The sequence below is a fragment of the Fistularia commersonii genome, chromosome 5 (assembly GCF_037954325.1).
Source record: "Fistularia commersonii isolate RoL2024-O1a breed Wild chromosome 5, RoL_Fcom_v1.0, whole genome shotgun sequence".
Lineage (NCBI taxonomy): Eukaryota > Metazoa > Chordata > Actinopteri > Syngnathiformes > Fistulariidae > Fistularia > Fistularia commersonii.
The window spans coordinates 11,479,485-11,499,893 of record NC_141288.1 but is presented as its reverse complement, the minus strand read 5'-3'; the positions used below and the strand labels follow the sequence as shown (position 1 = coordinate 11,499,893).

At 40.3% G+C, this 20,409-nt stretch overlaps 2 protein-coding genes across 2 annotated transcripts; both read right to left on the bottom strand.

The window, feature by feature from the left end:
- Positions 1–356: 356 nt before the first annotated feature.
- Positions 357–6,255, bottom strand: LOC147234076 (ankyrin repeat and SOCS box protein 13-like). Its single transcript, XM_086146802.1, has 6 exons — positions 6,105–6,255; positions 5,321–5,508; positions 4,523–4,679; positions 4,306–4,440; positions 2,580–2,771; positions 357–1,727 (listed from the first exon to the last, which is right to left on the bottom strand). Exons 1-6 carry the CDS (start codon positions 6,145–6,147, stop codon positions 1,600–1,602), a joined length of 843 nt encoding a protein of 280 aa, XP_086002928.1. The 5' UTR covers positions 6,148–6,255; the 3' UTR covers positions 357–1,599.
- Positions 6,256–8,748: 2,493 nt separating this feature from the next.
- gdi2 (GDP dissociation inhibitor 2) lies at positions 8,749–18,547 on the bottom strand. The gene is made up of 10 exons (XM_086146813.1): positions 18,397–18,547; positions 13,328–13,435; positions 13,024–13,123; positions 12,502–12,636; positions 11,918–12,116; positions 11,605–11,736; positions 11,074–11,173; positions 10,194–10,365; positions 9,387–9,586; positions 8,749–9,096 (listed from the first exon to the last, which is right to left on the bottom strand). The coding sequence occupies exons 1-10, from the start codon at positions 18,439–18,441 to the stop codon at positions 8,944–8,946; spliced, it is 1,344 nt and encodes a 447-aa protein (XP_086002939.1). The 5' UTR covers positions 18,442–18,547; the 3' UTR covers positions 8,749–8,943.
- Positions 18,548–20,409: the final 1,862 nt, after the last annotated feature.

The window sequence follows — 20,409 nt, the reverse complement described above, 5'->3', positions numbered from 1 at the left end:
CTCCCTCTCCCTCCCAGCGACAGACCAGTACAGTCCGCATTGCTGCAGACGCTACAACGATCCGCCTGTCAATCTCCTACTCCATCCTTCCCTCACTCGTGAACGAGACCCCGAGAGACTTGAACTCCTCCACTCGGGGCAGAACCTCTTCCGCAACCCGGAGTTGGCATCCGGTTGAGCACCATTGCCTCGGATTTGGAGGTGTTGATCCTCATCCCAGCCGCTTCACACTCGGCTGCAAACCGATCCAATGAGAGCTGGAGATCATGGCCTGATCAAGCCAACAGAATCACATCATTTGCGAAAGCAGACACTCGATCGCGCGCCCACCAAAATCAAAGAACTGAGGCCAAAGGTGTGTTGGTGCCAAGAGCACATAAGAATACCTTTATGCCTGAACATGGTATTTGTTATTAGATACATTATTAGATTACAATTTCTGATATTCAAATTAATGTGTGTGTGTCTGTGTGTCTGTCCATCAATCGTGCTGAAGATACTGATCAATAAAGCATATCCTTACATCAGTTACTGTCCATCAAAAAAGATGATAAGCCCTGAGGTAAAAAGAATAAATATTATCTATCCATCACAAAAACTGCCAAGAATTTGTCAAGAAACAAACAAAATATGATAAATTGGGAGGAAACACTGGCGGAAACTGAAATACTTTTATCTATTAATTGACTCACATTTTTACTCTTTAAGCTTTGCACTAGTTTCCCTTTTTTTCTATTTTTCAATTGTGTTTTCTGTTTTTTGGATAATTTCAGTGATTTGACATTTCTTGTTTTTCTTATTTCTTGGTAAAGTTACCCATTTAATTGGGCTGATAGATTATTTTACACTATTCCTCGAAAATGTATTTTGATAAATACTAAGTTTTTTTTTTAATTAATTTATGAAAATGACTTAATAATTACTATTAGAGGAAGCAACATCTTTTGGCAAATAAGTAAAATTACTTAAATGCTAAAAAATACATCAATTTAAAGAAATAATTACAAACTATTAAAACCATTTTTTAATACTAATACCTTACTGTTTTCTTTACACAGTGGTGATAAGAAAAATATCATCTGTTTTTTAAACAGTAAAAGAACAAATGAAGTGATAGGAGTTATCCAATGTCTAAAGAATGTGTGATGGATGAGCCCCTTTGTTTTTAAGACTATAGATCATTCAGCAGCATCACCTGGGTGATTTATGACTGATTTTTTTTTCTGATTAAGAAATAACTAATCAGACGTGCAGCCAGTGTTGTGGTGCTTGAAGAAAAAGAGCCCAGGAAATTATTGGTGTTGAAAGAACATCTACCTTTTGGGGAAGAGCAAAAAATGTACCGTACCCCCTTGACAATTATCACGTTTTGATTGATCAAAAGTAATGTTTGTAATGCACCAGTAATCTTGAAATGCTTGTGCCTGTCCGCTGCAAACGGTCAAAATAAATACCCATTAATTAAAATACATTATTTAAGTGCTTCCTTGTCTGTTTTAAAAGATATGAGGCAGATTTTTTTGTGGGAATTTGTAAGGTGCAGAGAGGAAGTCTGTGAGAGTCTTTGTGCATCAGCAGTCTTCCTTCTCGCCTGGAGACTCACTGGTAGCGGAGGTAGTTAATGAGGAGGTTCGGGATCTCTAGCTGATCAATGACCTTCAGTGCCCTGGTGCCCAGCCTCTTCCTCACTGCTAACCTGCTGAGCTGCTGCAGACTCATGGGAACGACTGGTGGGATAAAACAAACACAAACTGACTTAATATTTGACAGCTTGGCGGGGAAATAAAAATACAGGCTGAGGACTTCATCGATTAGAAAAAAGCTGCTGATGTTTCTTGATGAGTGTATACCAATCATTGTTGTTATAGGCTGACAGTTTTGAATTGTTTTTACTCAGTGTGTGTGTGTGTCTATATGTGTTTATGAATCTGGGTCATATATGGCAATTACATTGACCGCAAGAATTCCCATTAAAGATATTTTCTTAAATAGCTTATGCTTTCAGCTTTCAGGTAGCAGATGTGAAGATGTTGAGGTTCTCTCTGGGAGTGAGGAGAATGGATAGGATCAGGAATGAGTCCATCAGAGGGACAGCACATTTTAGATGTCAGATGTAGAGAGGCCAGACTAAAATTGTTTAATCATGTACAGAGGAGAGGGAGTGAATGAATTGGTAGAAGGATGCTGAGGTTGGAACTGCCAGGCGGCAGGCCTTGACAAAGACCAAAGAGAAGATTTATGGACGTAGTGACAGAGGACAAGCAGTTAGTTGGTGTGAGAGAATGGAATAGAGGGAATAGAATTAGAGGGAAGAAGTTGATTCGCTATGGTGACTCCTGAAGGGAGTAGCTGTATATGTGTAAGTATACTATATGTATGAGTCCAATCATCTCTCGATGTGTATGTTTTCTGTCATATTTAAAAAGCGAGGGACACTATGCATCACAAAGTGAAATGTTTCAACTTGTTCATGAATAATGAATAATGTCGGAATGACATCTAAACGTCCCTGTCTGCCCCCTGCTGGAGCCGCAAGAGCCGAACACAGATAAAGAGGGCCACACTTAATGGAAATTTACCCTCGTAGGCCTGCAGGCAGGCTTCGGCCAAAGAGCCTGGGACCGTGCAGTCAACCGGTTTCCTGTTGTGGTTGTCTCTGGCATAAATGTTGGCTCCAAACTGCACCAGGATTTCCATCATTTCCACCTGGTTGTTTTTAGCAGCATGATGAAGCGGGGTCTCGTGGAGCCGAGCTGCATTCACTTTAGCTCCTAAAAGAAACAAAATGAGTTTTTGTGGCCCGTGAATGCCATGAATAATAAACTGAAGTTTTATTCATTATAGAATCACTTAAAAGAAAGCAGGATACAGAAATATCCAGAGAAATTTGGCCAATATCCAGAGAAATTTGGCCAGAAAGCCGTGATTGAAGATGCTGCTTTCCTTTTAGATTCAAGAGCTTAGTCTCAAATAAATGCATTAAAATGTTTTCAAAAACTGGTGGAGCAGCAAGTCACTGATGATAAACAAAAAGTAGAGGAGACATTAAAGGAAGTTTGTTTATGTTCTTTCATTCCAAGTCGTGTGGCTTTGGCTACAGGTTTGATAGTGCTAGAGGTTAATTGATAACTAACTAACCACCATTGTGATGTCATAATAAAGGATTTCATTATAATACTGCACTGATGTATTCTTTGTCTTCCTTTCAAACTTTCATATGAGGGAATTCTTTGATTTGTCTTTCTATGTTTAAAAACAGCATTTCGTGTTACATTTTATTGCTCAAGTTGTGTTCAGCCAAGTGTCTGGAGTAGTGAACATTTTATTGAAATATGATTTATGTTTAAGGGAGACTTCTGACATTATTTGGAAGGGGAATTTCTTTTGTTTCAGTGCTTGTTGCTAATCGAGTCCATTGAGAACGAGTCAGGATTTTTGAAGGTATCAGGTAATCTAATTTAATGCTTTTTAATTCCCTTTTAAATGCCACTTTAAACAAATTTAATGCCCATGTCCAACTGCAGATGTATTTATTTGTAATGCCAATCGTTTAGATCTGGAATAGATTTCGTAAAGTAGCAGATATGACCTTCTGAGTGACAATGGAACTAAACAATCATATGGATTAATGAGATGAGATGAGATGAGATGAGATGAGATGAGAACAACTTTATTAATCCCGAAGGAAATTGTTGTGCCAGAGTTTCACGTAAATAACATAACAGTAATAGATAATAGTAGAAAGGAGGAAGAATAAGAAATATAATGAAATATGAATTGTCTTAACTGTTAGCAGTAACTACAAAGATTGAAGATTCCCTGTGGCTGAGGGAAGAGGAATTAAAAAGTCTGATAGCCTCAGGTAGGAAAGACCTCCTGTGGCGTTCAGTGGAGCTCTTTGGTGGTATCAGTCTACGACTGAATTCAATTAACTTAATAGTTACTAAAGCAAGAAGAAGTAATAAAAAAAATAGAAGTCGAGAATTTAGGAAAAAGAGACACTAAGGTGAAGAGAAACTCTGGCAGGCAGCCGCCCGAGACAGCGCCGGAAGTGGACTTTCCGAATATTACTGCCAAAAAAAAAGAAATAAGTAAAAAAAAAAAAACTGGCAGTTATATCTTCCCTGCCTCCCCTAACTCCCCATAGGTCATTAGAACTGAAGAAGCCTCTCAGATGAGGGGTTAAACATCTTCAAGTGAAGAAATTCAAGTCCAGTTGCCAAGACAAGAAGATTTCAAAAAGAATTCACCATTACCTGGTTGACTGAAAACATCCACAGACATGAAAGCACAAAGTTCACACACCTGCATTCAGAAGCTCTTTAACGCATTTAGTGTGTTCGTTAGCACACGCCACGAGCAGCGGCGTCCCATAGTAAAGGTCGTAAGCCTCCAGACTGGCCCCCATCGCTATCAGGAGTCTCACACATTCTGAGTTTCCTGAAAAAACAACATTGTGCCTATAAGATTGAAGTGTTCACTCAGATGTTATAAAGAGTGTATTCCTTTCCCAAAAACTCACCCCCCATGCAGGCCTCATGAAGGGGTGAGGCAGTGCGGGAGGTGAGGGCAGGGTTGGCCTTTGCGCCATGTTCCAGCAGAAGCCTCACGCAGTCTAGGCTGCCGGCCGCACAGGCGTCACACAGCGGCGTGCTGCCATCTACGTTCCTGGCATCAACCTGTCAACATCACATCACACATCAGATTTCTTCTTCTTTCTTTTTACTAAGAATGTATCTTTAATAAGATTAAAATGCTTTGATTTTTCTTCAATTCTTCATTGTCTAATGCTTCTCTGCTTATTCTTTGTTACTGACTTATTGCTGATCTTTCAAGTAATTCTTGCTGATTGGGTGCAAATTCTCACTGAATTTTAATGTGCCAGGTCTGATTTTTTGGGTAATTTATTGGATTTTAGAATCATTTGGGGACTTTTATGTAGTTTTTTGCTGATATTGGAGAAATATTATTTCTAGCTAATTTTTGAGAGGCGATTCCTGATTTAGGGCATTTTTTTGTTGACTTTGGATAAGTTGCTCATATTGTTATCTAAATTTCTTACATATTTTTCCTGATTTCTTTTCTGTAATTTCATGCCATAAGGTATTTTCCCACAAAAAGTCAATAACCTTGTCAAACTACATGACACAATTTTCTGTATTACAGAAAGGATGCAATGTCATAGTTTGATATATGGGAAATATGTAAGTATGTTGCACATTCCATATGAATATTAGGACTAATACATTTCATAACGACTCAAGGCTTGGTTAGAGGATCCATCAAAATGTCTGCTGTTTCTGACTTCCACCCAGCTTACCTGTGCTCCAGCATCCAGCAGAAGTTGCACACACTGGGCCTGTCCACGGAGACAGGCCTCGTGAAGCGGCGTGATGGAGTCCACTGCCACCATGTTGACCGACGCTCCATTCTGGATGAGTCGCTGCAGCTGAGATACCTCACCAAGGGAGGCCGCTTTGTGGACCTCAGTCCTCTCTGACCAGCAGCCTAGAGAAGCACAGAAAACACAAAAACACTGATGATAAAATTCTATGTCATTACTTCAATATTGACTTTGTGAAAAAATGTATGCAAGCTGGTTGTCGGTGCTAGGCAGGAGGCCTGGAGGACGGTTTATGGTAGAGAGTGAAAGAGGACATGAAGTTTGTTGGTGTGAAAGCTGTACTGATTTTACACAAACCAAATGTGTAAATCAAAGATATGGCTGAAAAATGTAACTGATAAAACCCATAGAATAATTAATTCAAAGCAGACACACTGTCAAAAAAATATCCGACTAGGTCTTTTACTTTATTAACATTAAATGTGTTTTGGAAAGGTGCCTGGCTGTTTACAATTTAGCGAAGCTATATCGCAAATATCTGTTAAAAAAAGCCAAAAGTGTTCCCTTACCTTCTGCTTTGAGGTTACATTAGAATAAAGTTTACTGCGCTGGACTGACCTTCAACCCCCCCGACCACTAAAGAAGCAGCGGGGTTTAAATGACAGCTAACTCTTAGCTTTACTTGCTAGCTTGATGGCTCCCTTCGATCAAACCGAAGACACGGAATTCGGTTAAAACATTTTCTGAAAGGGATACCAACCTATGTCTCCGAAGAAATACGGCAACGCATTTTCAACTTCCATTTGCCTTTCCACGTCCTCCCGCTAAAATAATCAATAAATCTGCAAGGGCTGTTTCACTCACACACACGTACACATACACACATATGTTGTTTGTAAATAACCGCGTCCTGGTAGTGCGACACAAGCCATGTGACACACCCGTACTTGGCAATGCATGCTGGGAGTTGAAGTTCTGGAGACATGGCGTCATATCTGACAACAATTCCAACGTTTTAATTTTTACTTCTTATGAATAAAGGTACAGCCTAATTTCCTTTTAAGGGTCCACTAACAGATGTTGGCTAAGGTTTCTTCTGTCAGGTTGGTGAAAATGTTAGAGTAGTTGTGAATCTTTCAGAATAAACTTTTATTTTGACCACACCAAATACAGTAAAACAGTCAGGAGCCCATCCAACTAACTTCAATCACAGCTTCACTTTTGGTTTGGCCAATCACATCCCAGAGGACCCCTCAGGGACACTACATTGGCCCCACCCAAGAGGATTTAGCAGTCTCCAGCAACCAACCAACCACCATGTCCTGATGCTCCTGGGGGAAGATGTCGTCTTCTCCTCGCTCTGTTCCATCGATTCCCATCAACTCATTCAATCTGACTGCGAGGCTGCTGAGTCCTGTGGTTTTCCTTGGTGAGCTGCCAAGCAGTCTCTGCGAAAAACAAAAAAACCCTCTTCTTTGACCACTGTCTCACTCTGTGGACCACATCAGACCCTTTCTCAGGGTCCATGCAGGGCCCCATCCATTGACTTGTGAGCTTTGTGGGGATCCCCCTATTGCTCAGTGACTTGTAGACCCACTCCTTAATGCTTTGGGCCAATTGCTCTCCCTGTCCACACTGGCATCATTAGCTTCGGCGAGAACTGGGTCCAAATGGTGAGTAAGGGTAGTTTGCTGGTCCCTTGGTCTTCTTTATTTTCACACCTCTCATGTAAATTTAAGGGTCTTATCGCCATCATTCATCTTGTGGATATACTGTCCCTAGGTCGTTTGTGGTTGTCCAACCCCCCAGCCGGCTGTGGAACTTGGCCAAGTGTGCATCATGCTGCTGACTGTCAGATCTGCTGAGAATCGAGGGTCTCCCAGTCACTGTATGGTGCGACAGCAATTCTTGGACCAGTAGGCATCAGTTCTCCACTCCCCTGCAGGATTGGTACATGTTTTTGGTGCCACCGGCTATGAAATCCTTGGTGCTGGGGCTGGGAAGTTTACACGTGACCAGGAGCCCCAAAATGGTTGCAGCAATTGGTGACCCCCTTCCTGGAACAGCAGTGTGGTAGGGCATTGGAGGGGTTTCTGGTGGGTTGCTTCTTGCCCTGACTCACTGGTAAAGATAATGTCCCACAGTGTAAGAATGTGTTCCGCCCACTTTACATCTGCCAAGGTTGCTGATAGGGTGGTGCAGCTATAGGTGCCTCTTAAGATGTTCAGGCTGAAGTCCTTGGGTGAAAATCTGGACAGCAAGCTTGTCTTCGCTGAAGCTGGGGTGTCCTAGATTTGTGTACCAACAATACATGCACAGTTTAACTGCATATGCCCAGGGCTCTGTCCCATCCATCTTCTTCAGTTGGCAAGTTGGTCTCTGTTGCTGGCAGCATAAACCTGGTAACCAAAACACTGTTGTATGCCTTTGACACTCCCCAATCTCAGGCATCTTTAGTAAAGATGAGGCAGCATTGAGAGGGACTTAAAATGACAATTTCTCTTGTTTCAAAGGCTTCGACTGTCTTTGAATTAGGACACCACGTAGGTGAATATCTCATTTGCATGTTGGAACAATGTGCATGCATCCCTTTTTGAAAGAATTGTTGGATAATAGTCATTGCTAAGTAGTACTACTTATTTTAAAATTCATGGTCAACAGCACAGTTAACATAGATGTAAGCAGTAACAGGGTCATGCAATATTTTCTACCTTTGTGTGGTTTTATCATGAAAATCTTGTGAACTTTGGTCTTCAGAAACTGTAAACGTATTACATTATTCCTCATTTTTGTGGAGAGTTTTAGGCAATTTAGGCAATTTTTTAGGCAATTTCCCTCCAATTTCCTATTCATAGTTTGTAGAATGCTATCCTTGTCAGGCAAAAAAAAAAAAAAAACACACACTACCTAAAATATAATAAATTAATCAAAGACAGCTTTTGGTTTTGACAAAATTTCCTTTTAACTTTGCAGTACAGTAATAGTTTGAGCCAGAGATGGTTTTTTAAACAATTGTTTCTAACAGAAGCGGAAAGGGGCTCTCATCCATACAATACTGCCGCAGTGTTTGGTCCATCAATAAAGCTGAAAACACAAGTCTCCATCTCTTTGCATAATACCGGAACTAATTTATTTCTGCGGTTACTGGAAATCAAGCAGTTGAAAGCAGGTTCAGGTATGGTCTACACCCCCATAAAACACCCTGCATGGATGTGCTGACTTTAACTAAAAGATATTTAACCTGGGATGTCATTCACACACATGATATTGTTCAAGAACAACCTGCTCCCCTGATATAAGCCCCCCCCCCCTTGACTCACACTCACATGCACGCACATTCGCAATCATACAAACACGTTTATCCTGGCAATTGCTTTGATTTGGCATCTTTGGACTGACATGATGAGGGTGGAACTGTATTTTAATAACCATCTAAATATTAGAAACAGCCTGAACCCGATCCAAGACTACATCACTATCATCTTCAGCAGCCGCCACACCGGGCCAGAGCTGTGTACATTTTTGTGTGTAGCTTTCAAATTTATTGTAATATTTCAATTGCCGGCAGACTTGTCTTAGACAGCGGCCGACACCTGTCTCTATTCGCCGAGGTCGCCAAAGATGTCCTCCTTTCCGCGCTCCATCTCATTAAAGTCAAACTCCGTGCCCATCATTCTGTGGTAGATATCCTTGATGTCATCACAGGTGGTTTCAAAGTGAGTTGTGGCGTCGCATGAACGGGTGACAAAAATCTAGCAGGAGAATTTGAAGCAATGAGAGGATGCATGCTATGTGAAACAGTTTGCAGAGGATAAAATGAGAACAGAGAGTTCAGTCATTAAGAGTCAAAAACCGTAAGTCTGTTCTAGTGGAATAATGTGACTTTAAAGAGTGATAATGCAGTAAAATTATGGATCATCATTTTGAATAAAATGTTTAAATAAATTAATAAATTTCCAGTCAAATTACATTTCTTCTACAATGATATATTGCAAGCTTGTTGTCAGCTGTACACCGGAGCAATGGGTTTGAGGGGTCGTACCTGGCTCTCAGTACCCAGGTCAGTGGGCATGTACTGGTCACTGATGCTAACAAACTTCTGGTCGATGGGCTCCAGGAGGGCCAAGGCAACCTGCACCTCCTTCTCAGGGTCGTCCGTCTCGACTGTGGTGCTGACAATGGCGATGAACTTATTTTCGGCAGCCACTTTATGGGCATAGGACATCATACAAATGTAGATGTCTGGAAACAGGAAATCTAAGATTAGCATCCAGTGGTATGAGTGCACAGATAATATTATGCTGTGTAATTCATCTAGGACAGACCTGGGCATTTTACAGCCCACAGGCCACATCCGGCCCGTTTTGCTTTTATATCCGGCCAGCCAACTTATTTTCAAAAATGTTTAGAATTTAGAATTTTTTTTTTCCTCTTGTTTAATTTTGTATGAATGATTATATACAAATATACATTTATACAATCATGAATGATATTAAAGTTGAAATAAAATGCCAAAAAATGTAAATATTGAAATTGCGATTTTCATTTTGTTAAATTTACATGATACCAAGTCGGCCCATGCTTAAAAATGAAATTAGTATTGTGGCCAGCCAGCCAAAATAATTGCCCACCCCTGATCTAGGGGATATCAAATCAACATCTTAGCGTTAGTTTCTCAGGGGTGGGGACTGAGGGCACGTGAACAGTCACAAGGATTGATCCAAGGGGCACCCAGAAGAGCAAATAATGACATGGGAACAGGAAAAAAGTCACTGTGCTTCACAAGAGACTTCAAATAGGCCTTTCAGGCACATTTTCCATCTAACACTTGGACCTGATATGGGCTCACCATGCTTCCTGTTGACCTGGCTCTGGGGGATGATGATCTGGCAGGACAGGGAGTTGTTGGTATTGGGGATGACATGACTCAGGATGCAGATAACCCGGATCACTTGGCCCACTTTTGTGGTGCGATCCAACGCGTAGCTGGGGTCGCAGATCAGCTGCTTACACCTGACTGTCTGTGTGCAAACAAGTAAAGGTCAGATGCCTGTGGCATTATTTTGAAAGCCCTGTGTTATTTTCATGTCATAATTTGGATGACAAAAAAAAGAAAAGAAATATGTTCCTTTTTTATAAATAAAATATTCAGTTGAAAAAAAAATGGTTAAACTAATACAGAACTATCTTTTGACAAGTTGATAAAAATCAAATTGACATTTATCACTTCACACTGACTGCAAGAAATACACACCCAAACAAAGCAGAACCTTTGATATTGGGATTTATTGAATTTGTAGCGATATAATTGATGTAAAATATAGAGCCCAAAATTAGCGGGAGAACAATGAAAGAATGAACACCCCTTGTCCGCCAAAGGAATGTATGTATTATGTATATGTATTATAGCATTAAAGTAAAAGGGTTGATGGCGGAAACTGGCCCTGCAAAGTTAGACATAACACTGCAGCTCTGGCAAGGTCACGACTTCCAGCTCTCTTTAGGTCATTTTAAGCTGCATCTTTTTGAAATAAAGGGCAGTAATGACACATTTCACAATATCTATTCAGCAATATATCGCAAAAATAAACAGACAAACATAATGCACTGAGTCGACGGAGAACAACATATAATATGAATTTCGGTCAAAAATTAAGGTGTTTCTCTAATTGTCCGACACTGAGGGGGAGTGCAGAACACCTTATATGTTCAATGAAGAGGATGCTCACCTCTCCCTCTGATGTGACTCCGACCACCTTCCCGTTCTCCACTACAATCTGGTCGATGGGCTTGTTCAGCATGTATGTCCCGCCATAGATGGCACTCAGTCTGCACAGAAGATCAATTACAGTCTACATTCATAATCTAGGCCCCATTGACAGTGAAGCTATTGTTGCACTGAATTTTCTAAAGTTACATTCAACTTAATCACAATGGACACCCTGACTCTTTCTGCATAACATGCATCTGAGAACCAACAAAAGTTATTTGAATGTATATTTATTCTCATTACTGCTTCCTAAGTTTTCGCTGGATATGTATAACTTTCTCACTATAATTTTGGCATTTCGATTACTTTTAAAAAGTGGAAAATGTACAGGCAACATTTTCTCACAATCTGAAAAGCAGGGTAGATTAGTAAGAGAGCCACAAAATGGCTCAGTTTGAATTAATCACTATTATTGCTGTGTTGAGAAACACAAGCTTGAAACCAGTCTTAACAAAAATGTTTATACTTGCTATGAAGTGTGGGTGCCTACCTTGCAAAGCCCTGAGGCAGCTCCCCCAGCCCGTAAAGTGGGTAGAGATACGGGCTCCTGCCATATCTGGCCAAGGAGTCGCTGTACAGCTTTATCCTTTTTATTGTGCCAATGCAGGGCTGATCCAGGTAGCTGGGGGGACAAAGAATATTAGGCTGCAGCTCCAGGGCGTCTTAACCACAGTGAAAGAAGTCAAATTGGATGTTGTGAAAATACATGAATACAAATATAAAGTTGGCATAGATATCTCATCAGATAGGTAGAGAGAACCAATGAAATTAGCAATGAACTGTGGGATATAACATCAACTCACTCATCTGTGCGGTAGAGAGCAAGAGAGTGGCCGGTAAAGTCCATAATTTCCTTTCCCAGGCCAAACTTTTGGTACATTTCCCTCATTGTCATCTTGTGGGGATCAATGCCTTCCATGGTTTGGGGGTCATTCTCATCAAAGTTAGAAACACAGACCACAAATTTTCTGAAGCGACGTTTTTCAAACAACCCCATCAGACCTTCGGGAGAGGGACAGTGTAGACAGTGTCCAGAAAATTACACTTCATGTTTTAACCAAAATTGGGTAAACAAGCATTTTAGCACCATGTCAAAATTCATCTCCATCTGTATGATGAACACTCGTAAACATGTCAAGATTGTACACAAACTTGATGGATGACATAACAGAATGCATGCAGACGGGACAAAGTTGGTTCTGGATATAATTGTGATATTTGACAAATAGCATCCTGGCCAATAAACGTCAAAGAACATAAGGTGACGAAAGAGACCCATGGCTTCATCAGGCTCCAGTGTGCCTGTCCACATTACCACATTGCAAAGGGATGAAATTATGTTTGTATGTCTGCGTTTGAAATTGAACATATCTGAGTGACAACTCACTGGAGGAGAGAGCTTCACTCTCAGTTGCCGGGACTTTATGGATTTTGTTCCCCTTATACACAAAGCTGCCCTCGATCACTTTGAACTCCAGGTAGCGAGTCACTTGTGTGATCAGCAACATGCGGACCAGCTGACCTGAAACATAAAATACACATATGGGAATAAACACTTTTATTAATAGGGCTGGGCCAAAGCCAATCACAACACACACACGCTAATCTGTAAACAATACTTCTGTATTAAGGTATTATTTATTGAACATTTTTTCGACAAATTCATTTTTCTAAATGATTGCTGATTTTTTTTGTCACAAAAAACAATGTTATGTATTACAATTAATTTTTGACTATGGTATTTCAAGCACCAGTAAATTGACTTGGATTACATCCTTTCAATTTACAGTGAACTTGTTGAGAACAAATTAGCTACAAGTGAAAAGCTAAAGCTCAGAGTTGATGAACACATGATGGAGATAGTGGAGATGTCTGGCTTTTCAAGTCAAAGAGCATGATGGAGGCATACCACTGGCCATGAGGAACTTAGGGATGAGATCCACATTCCAATCCCGGGTTTTTCCCATTGACTCGGGGGGTTTGCCAGGAAGGTTAAAGCGTTTGTAGAGCTTTAGGAAGACAAACAACCAACATGGATTCAGAGTCCATTTAACTTACAAAAAATGTTTTCTGCTGTACAGACTGCAGTAAAACAACCTTGAATCTGGAAAAAGTATGAACACATTTCATAGGGCATAACTACAGTAAATACTTTTGAGGGCTAGCTCCTCCTTTTCCCAATCCTAGACAGTCTGAGCCAGGTGATAACTTACATCTTCCAGAGGTGTGATGGAAGCACTCTCGGCACCATAGTAGGAGTTGCGGTCCATGTGCAGAACTTTCTTGCCCTTCACAGACATGATGCCTGACAGGATACACTCCTTTTTGGACAGAGGAAGCACGAAAACAGCAGTTGGATCAGCAAACTTTACCAGCAATGCACTCAAAGCAAACTGCATACAACGAACACCAATCATGATATGGTTTCATGCAAGAAAAGTAGTGTTTTACTTTTAATAATGCTTAAATTAGTGCTTTCATTTTTTACTGAAAAGTAACATTGTCAAAAGACACTGTAAGGCATCACTGTAAAACTAACCGTCACACCCACAAATGCTCGAAAGGACAGAACACTAAACAAGTTGTGAGTATGACAGAGCTGCTACTATGGAAGCAAACAGCCCGAATCAGTGAGCAATATGGTTCATAATAACAATGACACTCATTACTAGTGGACTCCAGGGGACGAAAGACTACTCTGACTTCTCATGACAAAACAGCTGCTACTGCTGGTCAGCAGGTTAAAAGGTGATAGAATAAAGCGGACGCAAGTTATAAATTATATTGTCATTTGTTAAGGACAAGCCATTTGTTTGTATGTTTACCCTTGGGCTTTACATTGAATATCACAACATCACTGAAGTGGTAGTTTTTTGTTGTTTTTTTTTTTTTGTCTGGTCTACAACCCTGCAGAAATTATTTTTCTTAAATCAGTAAACCAACATTGCTGTTTGAAGGTGCAATAAAATAAAAACAAAAAAAAATAAATTAAAAACGCCTTCAAAAATATGCAATAGTGCTAAAAAATTGTAAAAAAAAAAAAAAACACTGATGTGTCAAGTTTTATTTTTTCTGCGGCACTCACATGATACTTACAAGCATTTATTAAAAGTACAATTGAGGTTCTCATTACCCTGGTGACCCACAGTCTGTGTTGTGTGCACAAATGCTGAGTGGGTGACACAAGGCAAGTCAGAGTCTTCACTCCAACACATTCGGCACCAACAAAACGTATGACGCTCTACTGTTGGACGGATGATTAGAGCTTTAGCTAGGCTTTAAGTCACACGGCTCATAGCGTTGAGGGACTTTGTTCATGTTTGCTAGAGGCTGGAATTCCTACAGACCAAAGGACCTAATGCGATTTCAGTGCTGAGTTATTGGGGGTTTGCGCTTAAGTTGAATGACATCTTGTTTTCTGAGTGGTCAACAGTATAGCTGCTAAAAGCAAAAAAAAAAAAAAAAGAAAAACACAAATGTCTGCTGTGTGAGGCTCTTTCAATGTATTTTCCTCAGTTAAACTGAGTCTCCCCGGGCTGGGAGTAATACACCATACCTAATATGACCAATAACGTCACTTGATATAAACATAACAGCAGGGACTTTTCCTGGAGAGTGCTGACGACCACCAAAAACATAACTGAGCGCAGGCGACTATGTCACAATGGTTGTCATTGAAGCCTCAGGTCATTTTGGGTTCTAGTGACTTGAGTTCATGTCACTGAGGAGAAACACAAAATAAAAAAATACCAGTAAAAATGCTTACCACAGCTACAGAAATGCAATTGGTTCATTGTTTTGACCCTTAACATGAAAATGTTTTTGGTGACTGGTTTGGCTTACATAAACACAAGCCAGGAGAGGTCTTTGGTGCCACACTTCAATCAAAACAATTTTTTTCACAAGTAAGAGGAATGTATTGTAATGTCTGTAAAATACAGACAACAAACAACACAGAGGCTGCAGCAAATATCAGGAAGGGAAGCTGGCAAAACAGCTGACTGGCTTATCGACATCCCTGACTCATGAGGACACAAGCCCGAAATCAGGAGTGCACATTCCAGTAAAAGAAGAGGTTGCTTGGGTTTTATTCTCTTTCATAGCTAATGCTGTGAAAAGCAAATTGGGAATAAATGCATAACTCAAGTAAGGAAGAAATCTTATACTAAGACTCTGCTCATACTTGTATACAAACTTAACCTTTATCAAGTAAGAGCTTTTAGTACTTTAATCACTGTGCTGACAGATACATAAGAATTAAAACATCCACATGATCTCCCAGCAAATCTGATGCCATTTATCAGGAAAAGTGACAAGTCAGGAGAAGTTAGATTTATACTTATATCTAGATTATAGTTATATTTAACCTATTCCCCAGCTGGTGATGTGGCAGATAAGATACAGTGGTGACAGTGAAAAAAAATATCATTAGACATCTAAACACATACTGAACCAACTTATACTTAACCACAAAGGGACATGTCATGATATGAAGAATGTAGAGTGTCGAGAATGTAGATACAACTAACTGATCAAACTGCATTGTGCGCAGCCTTACTCTGATAAATATGATAATAATAATACATATATTTACAAAGCGCTTTTCATCAAAGTGCTGCATAAATGAGAATAAGTAAGAGTAGGACACAGTAAAATAGAAAAACATTCATTTATGTCTATTCTGCTGATCATTTAGTCAGGGATGCCGTAGGATTGGAGTTGAAATTAATTTACTGTATAATTGTATACTAAAGGAGGAAACTGAAAAACACAGAAGAAGGCCACAAAGACTCGGCGAGAAGGTGCACAGAAAAGCCTCATCGAATTGAACCAGTAACCTTCTTGCTGCGGCAGTGGATGAGAACTGATGTAAACATACAGTGCTACAATCGTCCTCATTCATTCCACGACTATCATGTCTCAAGAGTTGACAGTCAGAGAGACGTTATCTGAGCTTAACTATGGAAAATGGCACAAAATCTGCCTTGAAACACTTTTTCAAGGCAAAAAAATGCCAAAGAATGAAAAATCTATTTAAAGAAGTGGATGTAACAGGATACAGTGTGACACATACGGATTCTTAAAGACCAGACTGCATTGCTGACAACTGTGCCTTACTTCAGACAGCCACTGCGTCAAAGTGTTAGCTACTGAGTATAACCTAAATGTAACTATTTTCATAACTAGCTGACATATCAACTACTCCACATCTAGAAAAATCCAAACAAGTGGCTGCAGAGGGTCCTCCCCCAATAATAGCACATGGCAAAATGAAATTGGACCTTGTCCTTGAGGAACATCTGAGGCTCAAATACAAACATGTTGAAATTCTGCTGACTCTTGGGACATTTAACATGGATAAAGATTAATCTGATATATCAGTCACCACTTTGCAGGTTACATGCAAATGAAGATGAGCCTACAGAGCTTATAAATAACTGGGACCTTTGATTCACGCCACTGTTCAATGAAGAGGTTGCTGACAGTGACAAACATACTGAAGTATATCATTAAGGCAATCATAAAGACTTCAGAGGTCAGGCAGACACTGTTAAATTTCTAACACACAAGTCCTGTAAAAATCATAAACAGGATGAGAGGCTGCAAAGTTTGCCTCAGCAGTTCGAAATGATCAAGGCACATGATGCCATATATTGCGGTCAACATAAAACCCACTTCCATGTTAACATTGACAATTTCCTCTGTTGCACAGGAAACGTCTCGAAATTTACAAAGCATTACCTAAATAGTCCAGAATATACCCTGCACTTGGCCTCATGCATGCAAACATTAAAGTGGACACGTCCCCCTGAGTAAGTATCACTTATAAAATATTACACTAAACGCCTAGAACAAATGTGATACTTGTGTGGTTGCAAAAATAATTCAGCGTAACAATAATAAATAACTAGAAATCTACAATTTATAGCATGACGTGGACATGAGGTAACTGTGTATCATTGTGGTTACAGGAGATTCATGTGTAACCTGCTGATCTGGCAGCTATCTTGTTGTATGGAGCAGAAAGGAGAAACTGTACTGAAGCAGTTTTCTAATATGTAGTAGTGCAATAAGGTTATAAATGACACCCGGGCTCTGTCTAGTCGACTGACGTGATACTTGGTTCTTGTCCGAATTTACAGAGTATCTTCGGTTCCTTAGCTGTGGTGGAACCACACCCAGATGAGTACTCCCTCTTCCTGCTTGCTACACCCTGCTGTTCTGGGCCTAAAGCACTTGATCATCGGTGCTGAGTGTCAAAAGTCCCTTTCACCTCAGGAGTGGAACTTGGTTGAGACCCATATAGTATTACGATCAGAACTTTGCATCGATGTCTTGGGGACCGCAATGGAGTCTAGAGTCGAAGTTGACAGAAAGTTTCCCGTAGACTGCATCAGATTCCCCAGGCATCACGGGATTTCCAAGTCATGCGTCCGCCAGTTGTCTATTAAACTACGGCGTGGTTCCTAGTGGCCGAGTCAATATCCTCGATGCCTCTCATTCCTATTACTGCACTGCAAGAGTATGTGTACCTATTGGTATTTTGTTCAAAACGACGGGAAATCCAGCTTAAATACTTTCTGTTTGCCGGGCTCCGGTAATCTCAGGATGCTCTCTCGCATGTTTACTCCGCGGCGATTCCAAATAGGTTTAATAGATTTGCAATATCTGTGCAGGTTTTCTGTAAGCCTGTAGCGTCAAAGTTGCCTTCCCCGCCTGTTGAATATAGTGAACAGGAACCCGGCGAAGTTTAACACACTTTGCTCCCGGGCATTGTTTCCGTCCACGTAACGCCTATTCAGTTCAAACAATGAGACAAATAAAACTACAAACACATCGTCTGCCGTGGTTAGTGGGCCAATTCCTTAGCTTGGTGAGGCTAACACCAGCAGACTAATCGTCGCGGTTAATCTTATCTCGAGACAAGCTGCAGCAGCTCGCTCTCAACTCCACGTAACCGGTGAAATAGCTGCGGTCACTACATTTTCAGTAGTCTACTATCAAACACAAATACAGCATTTCACTAAGTTATTCTGAAAAGTTTCACAGATTTAACACACATTTTGGCCGAAGCGCATCATGTAGCGTAGTTGGGTTTAAGCTCACGTTTGTCACGAAGTTTCAATTTTTACCTAAGTTTCAGTAAAGCAGCTAAGCTAGCTACTTAGCGCTAGCCCACCTGATTAGGCCTGTTAGCACAAACTGGCAAGTCTTAACTGCGCTGGTAACAGGTTGCAACTTACTTTCACTACACGTAGTCAACCGGTTCAAACTTACTCACCGTGAGTCCGGTGCCCAGAACGATAACGTCGTATTCCTCGTCCATTTTCAAATCTGGATTCCTCCGCTCCTGACTATCGTGAAAGAAGAAAAATGGAGATCTGCGGCACAAGTGAGAAGGGGTTGCGATTCGGCGTCAGGCGCCTTCGGGGGCGTGGCTTCACAGCTGTCAATCATTTGGAAGGTGACGGGTCATGATAGCCTATGTGACAGCTCACGTCTCAAATGAGCTCACAGGTATATTCTAGGCGTACATTCATTTATGGAAACCTAGGCAGACCATCTATCCCATTAAAATCTGGGCCCTATCAAAAGTTTGTTATGACTTACTTGGCAAATGAATTGTGAGACAAGACTAACGCATTAACTTGCCGTTATGAAGCAGTCACTGCAGATAACTAGTCTTGATGTTCAGGAAGTGTCACTAAACAATCTACTCATCAGGGGTATATTTGAATAAAGAAGACAGGCAAGGAAAAAAAAAACTTATAAAGAGTTTGTCCTGAAAATTGCGAATTAATCATAGATTCAATTAAAAGTTATTTAAGAAGCTATTCTTATAGTTGATTCAGTCAAAATATTCTTGTTTTGGCAGCTAGACTTGAATTACTTCACTTGAAGATGTTTCACCCCTCATCCAAGAGGCTTTTTCAGTTCTGAACTTCAGAACTGGAAAAGTTCTCTCAGGAGGCCATGGATTCATCATGACCTGGATGACTGAGAACCTCCACAGATATTTGCATAGTTTTAAATAAACTATCCAAAATAAACTCGTGCTTTTTTTGTCAAGTGAGTATTTTGGGGTTATGTTCAACAGTAAATGGGTGAATGATCAAAATTTTATGAGCGCATTTTAACAGTAATCCTATTTGTATTCAGTTAATGAATTGATATTTTCACCATTCACAAAGGATGAATGGATTCAAAACAAAGAGTCCATCCTTTCTGATCTTCTTCTTTGCATGAGTTTTCACATCATATAGCATCCAGTATCACTACAGGAGCTCTCAGGTGCTACTCTCCCTTAGTATTCATTGATCTCAAGGTTGTCCAAGTCTGGTTGATCTCCCCCAACTTTCCACTTTCGTTAAACATGGCCTATAATGTGTGTCATACAGCCCAAAACAGTTTTTAAATCCAAACCTATTGCTATCTTTTAATACTGTGTTATTTTAGTCAAATTTTCCCTCCCTATGTCTGATGAATCTCAGTCATCCAGGTCATGTTGTTGGTTGATACATGTTATCATCGCATCTTTACCTGGTTAGTTTCTTGAAATGATTGAAGTTCAGTTTCCTTGATAGGATTTGTCATCATCTTTCTCGGTATGTGTTCTTAATTTAGTACTACTGATATAACGAGTAATACATTTGTGCCTGTCCTTACAAACTCCTGCAACCCTTCTGTCTCTCTCACACTCTTGCTTTCTATCGCTCTGCTCTTCTCTCTCTTTCTCTTGCGGTCTCTTTTTACCATGACCTGACAAGACAGACAGATGGTTGTCCACATTAAGCTTGGATCTATCTATGGTTACTGCCTGGTAAAAGGCATTTTTGAGTGAGTTGAGTGAGTTTGTTCACCGGCGGAATGTATGGTTTCTGTAAATAATTTTCTCAAGTGTGGTCAAGATCTGCCCAACATGTTAGGTGTCATGAGGCAACTGTGTTGTGGTTTGGCGCTATGTGAATAAAATCTGAGTTGACCTGATTTAATCTTTCATTGATGAAGCACCAGTGACATAAAGAGGGTGCCTCTTCTTTGCGACATCAAAATAATTACATTGGACTGAGAGAAGTTGTGATATCAGAGCCTGAAGATGTTTGGGGTTTGTGGGAAGAGGGTGGCCACAGGCCATCAGAGCGACTGGGAAATATTGACAATAGTTAAGACTCTGCATGTTTTCAAAATGTATTCTATCTTACTATAAATCCATAAAGGCCTGAGGGACTGAAAAGCCTTGCTAACTAGCTATTGTAGTTGTGTACTTTAGCCTACATATTTGGTGTTACCTCAC

Bases quoted from the DNA above. Each gene is read 5' to 3' on its own strand.
- LOC147234076 (XM_086146802.1), bottom strand. From the start codon at position 6,147: ATGGAAGTTGAAAATGCGTTGCCGTATTTCTTCGGAGACATAG. The intron at 5,509-6,104 runs GTTGGTATCCCT...GTGCTTCTCTAG, and splicing joins GTATTTCTTCGGAGACATAG to GCTGCTGGTCAGAGAGGACT. The intron at 4,680-5,320 runs GTAAGCTGGGTG...TGATGTTGACAG, and splicing joins TGCTGGATGCTGGAGCACAG to GTTGATGCCAGGAACGTAGA.
- gdi2 (XM_086146813.1), bottom strand. From the start codon at position 18,441: ATGGACGAGGAATACGACGTTATCGTTCTGGGCACCGGACTCACG. The intron at 11,737-11,917 runs GTGAGTTGATGT...TTGTCCCCCCAG, and splicing joins GCTCTCTACCGCACAGATGA to CTACCTGGATCAGCCCTGCA. The intron at 11,174-11,604 runs GTAGGCACCCAC...TCTTCTGTGCAG, and splicing joins CTGCCTCAGGGCTTTGCAAG to ACTGAGTGCCATCTATGGCG.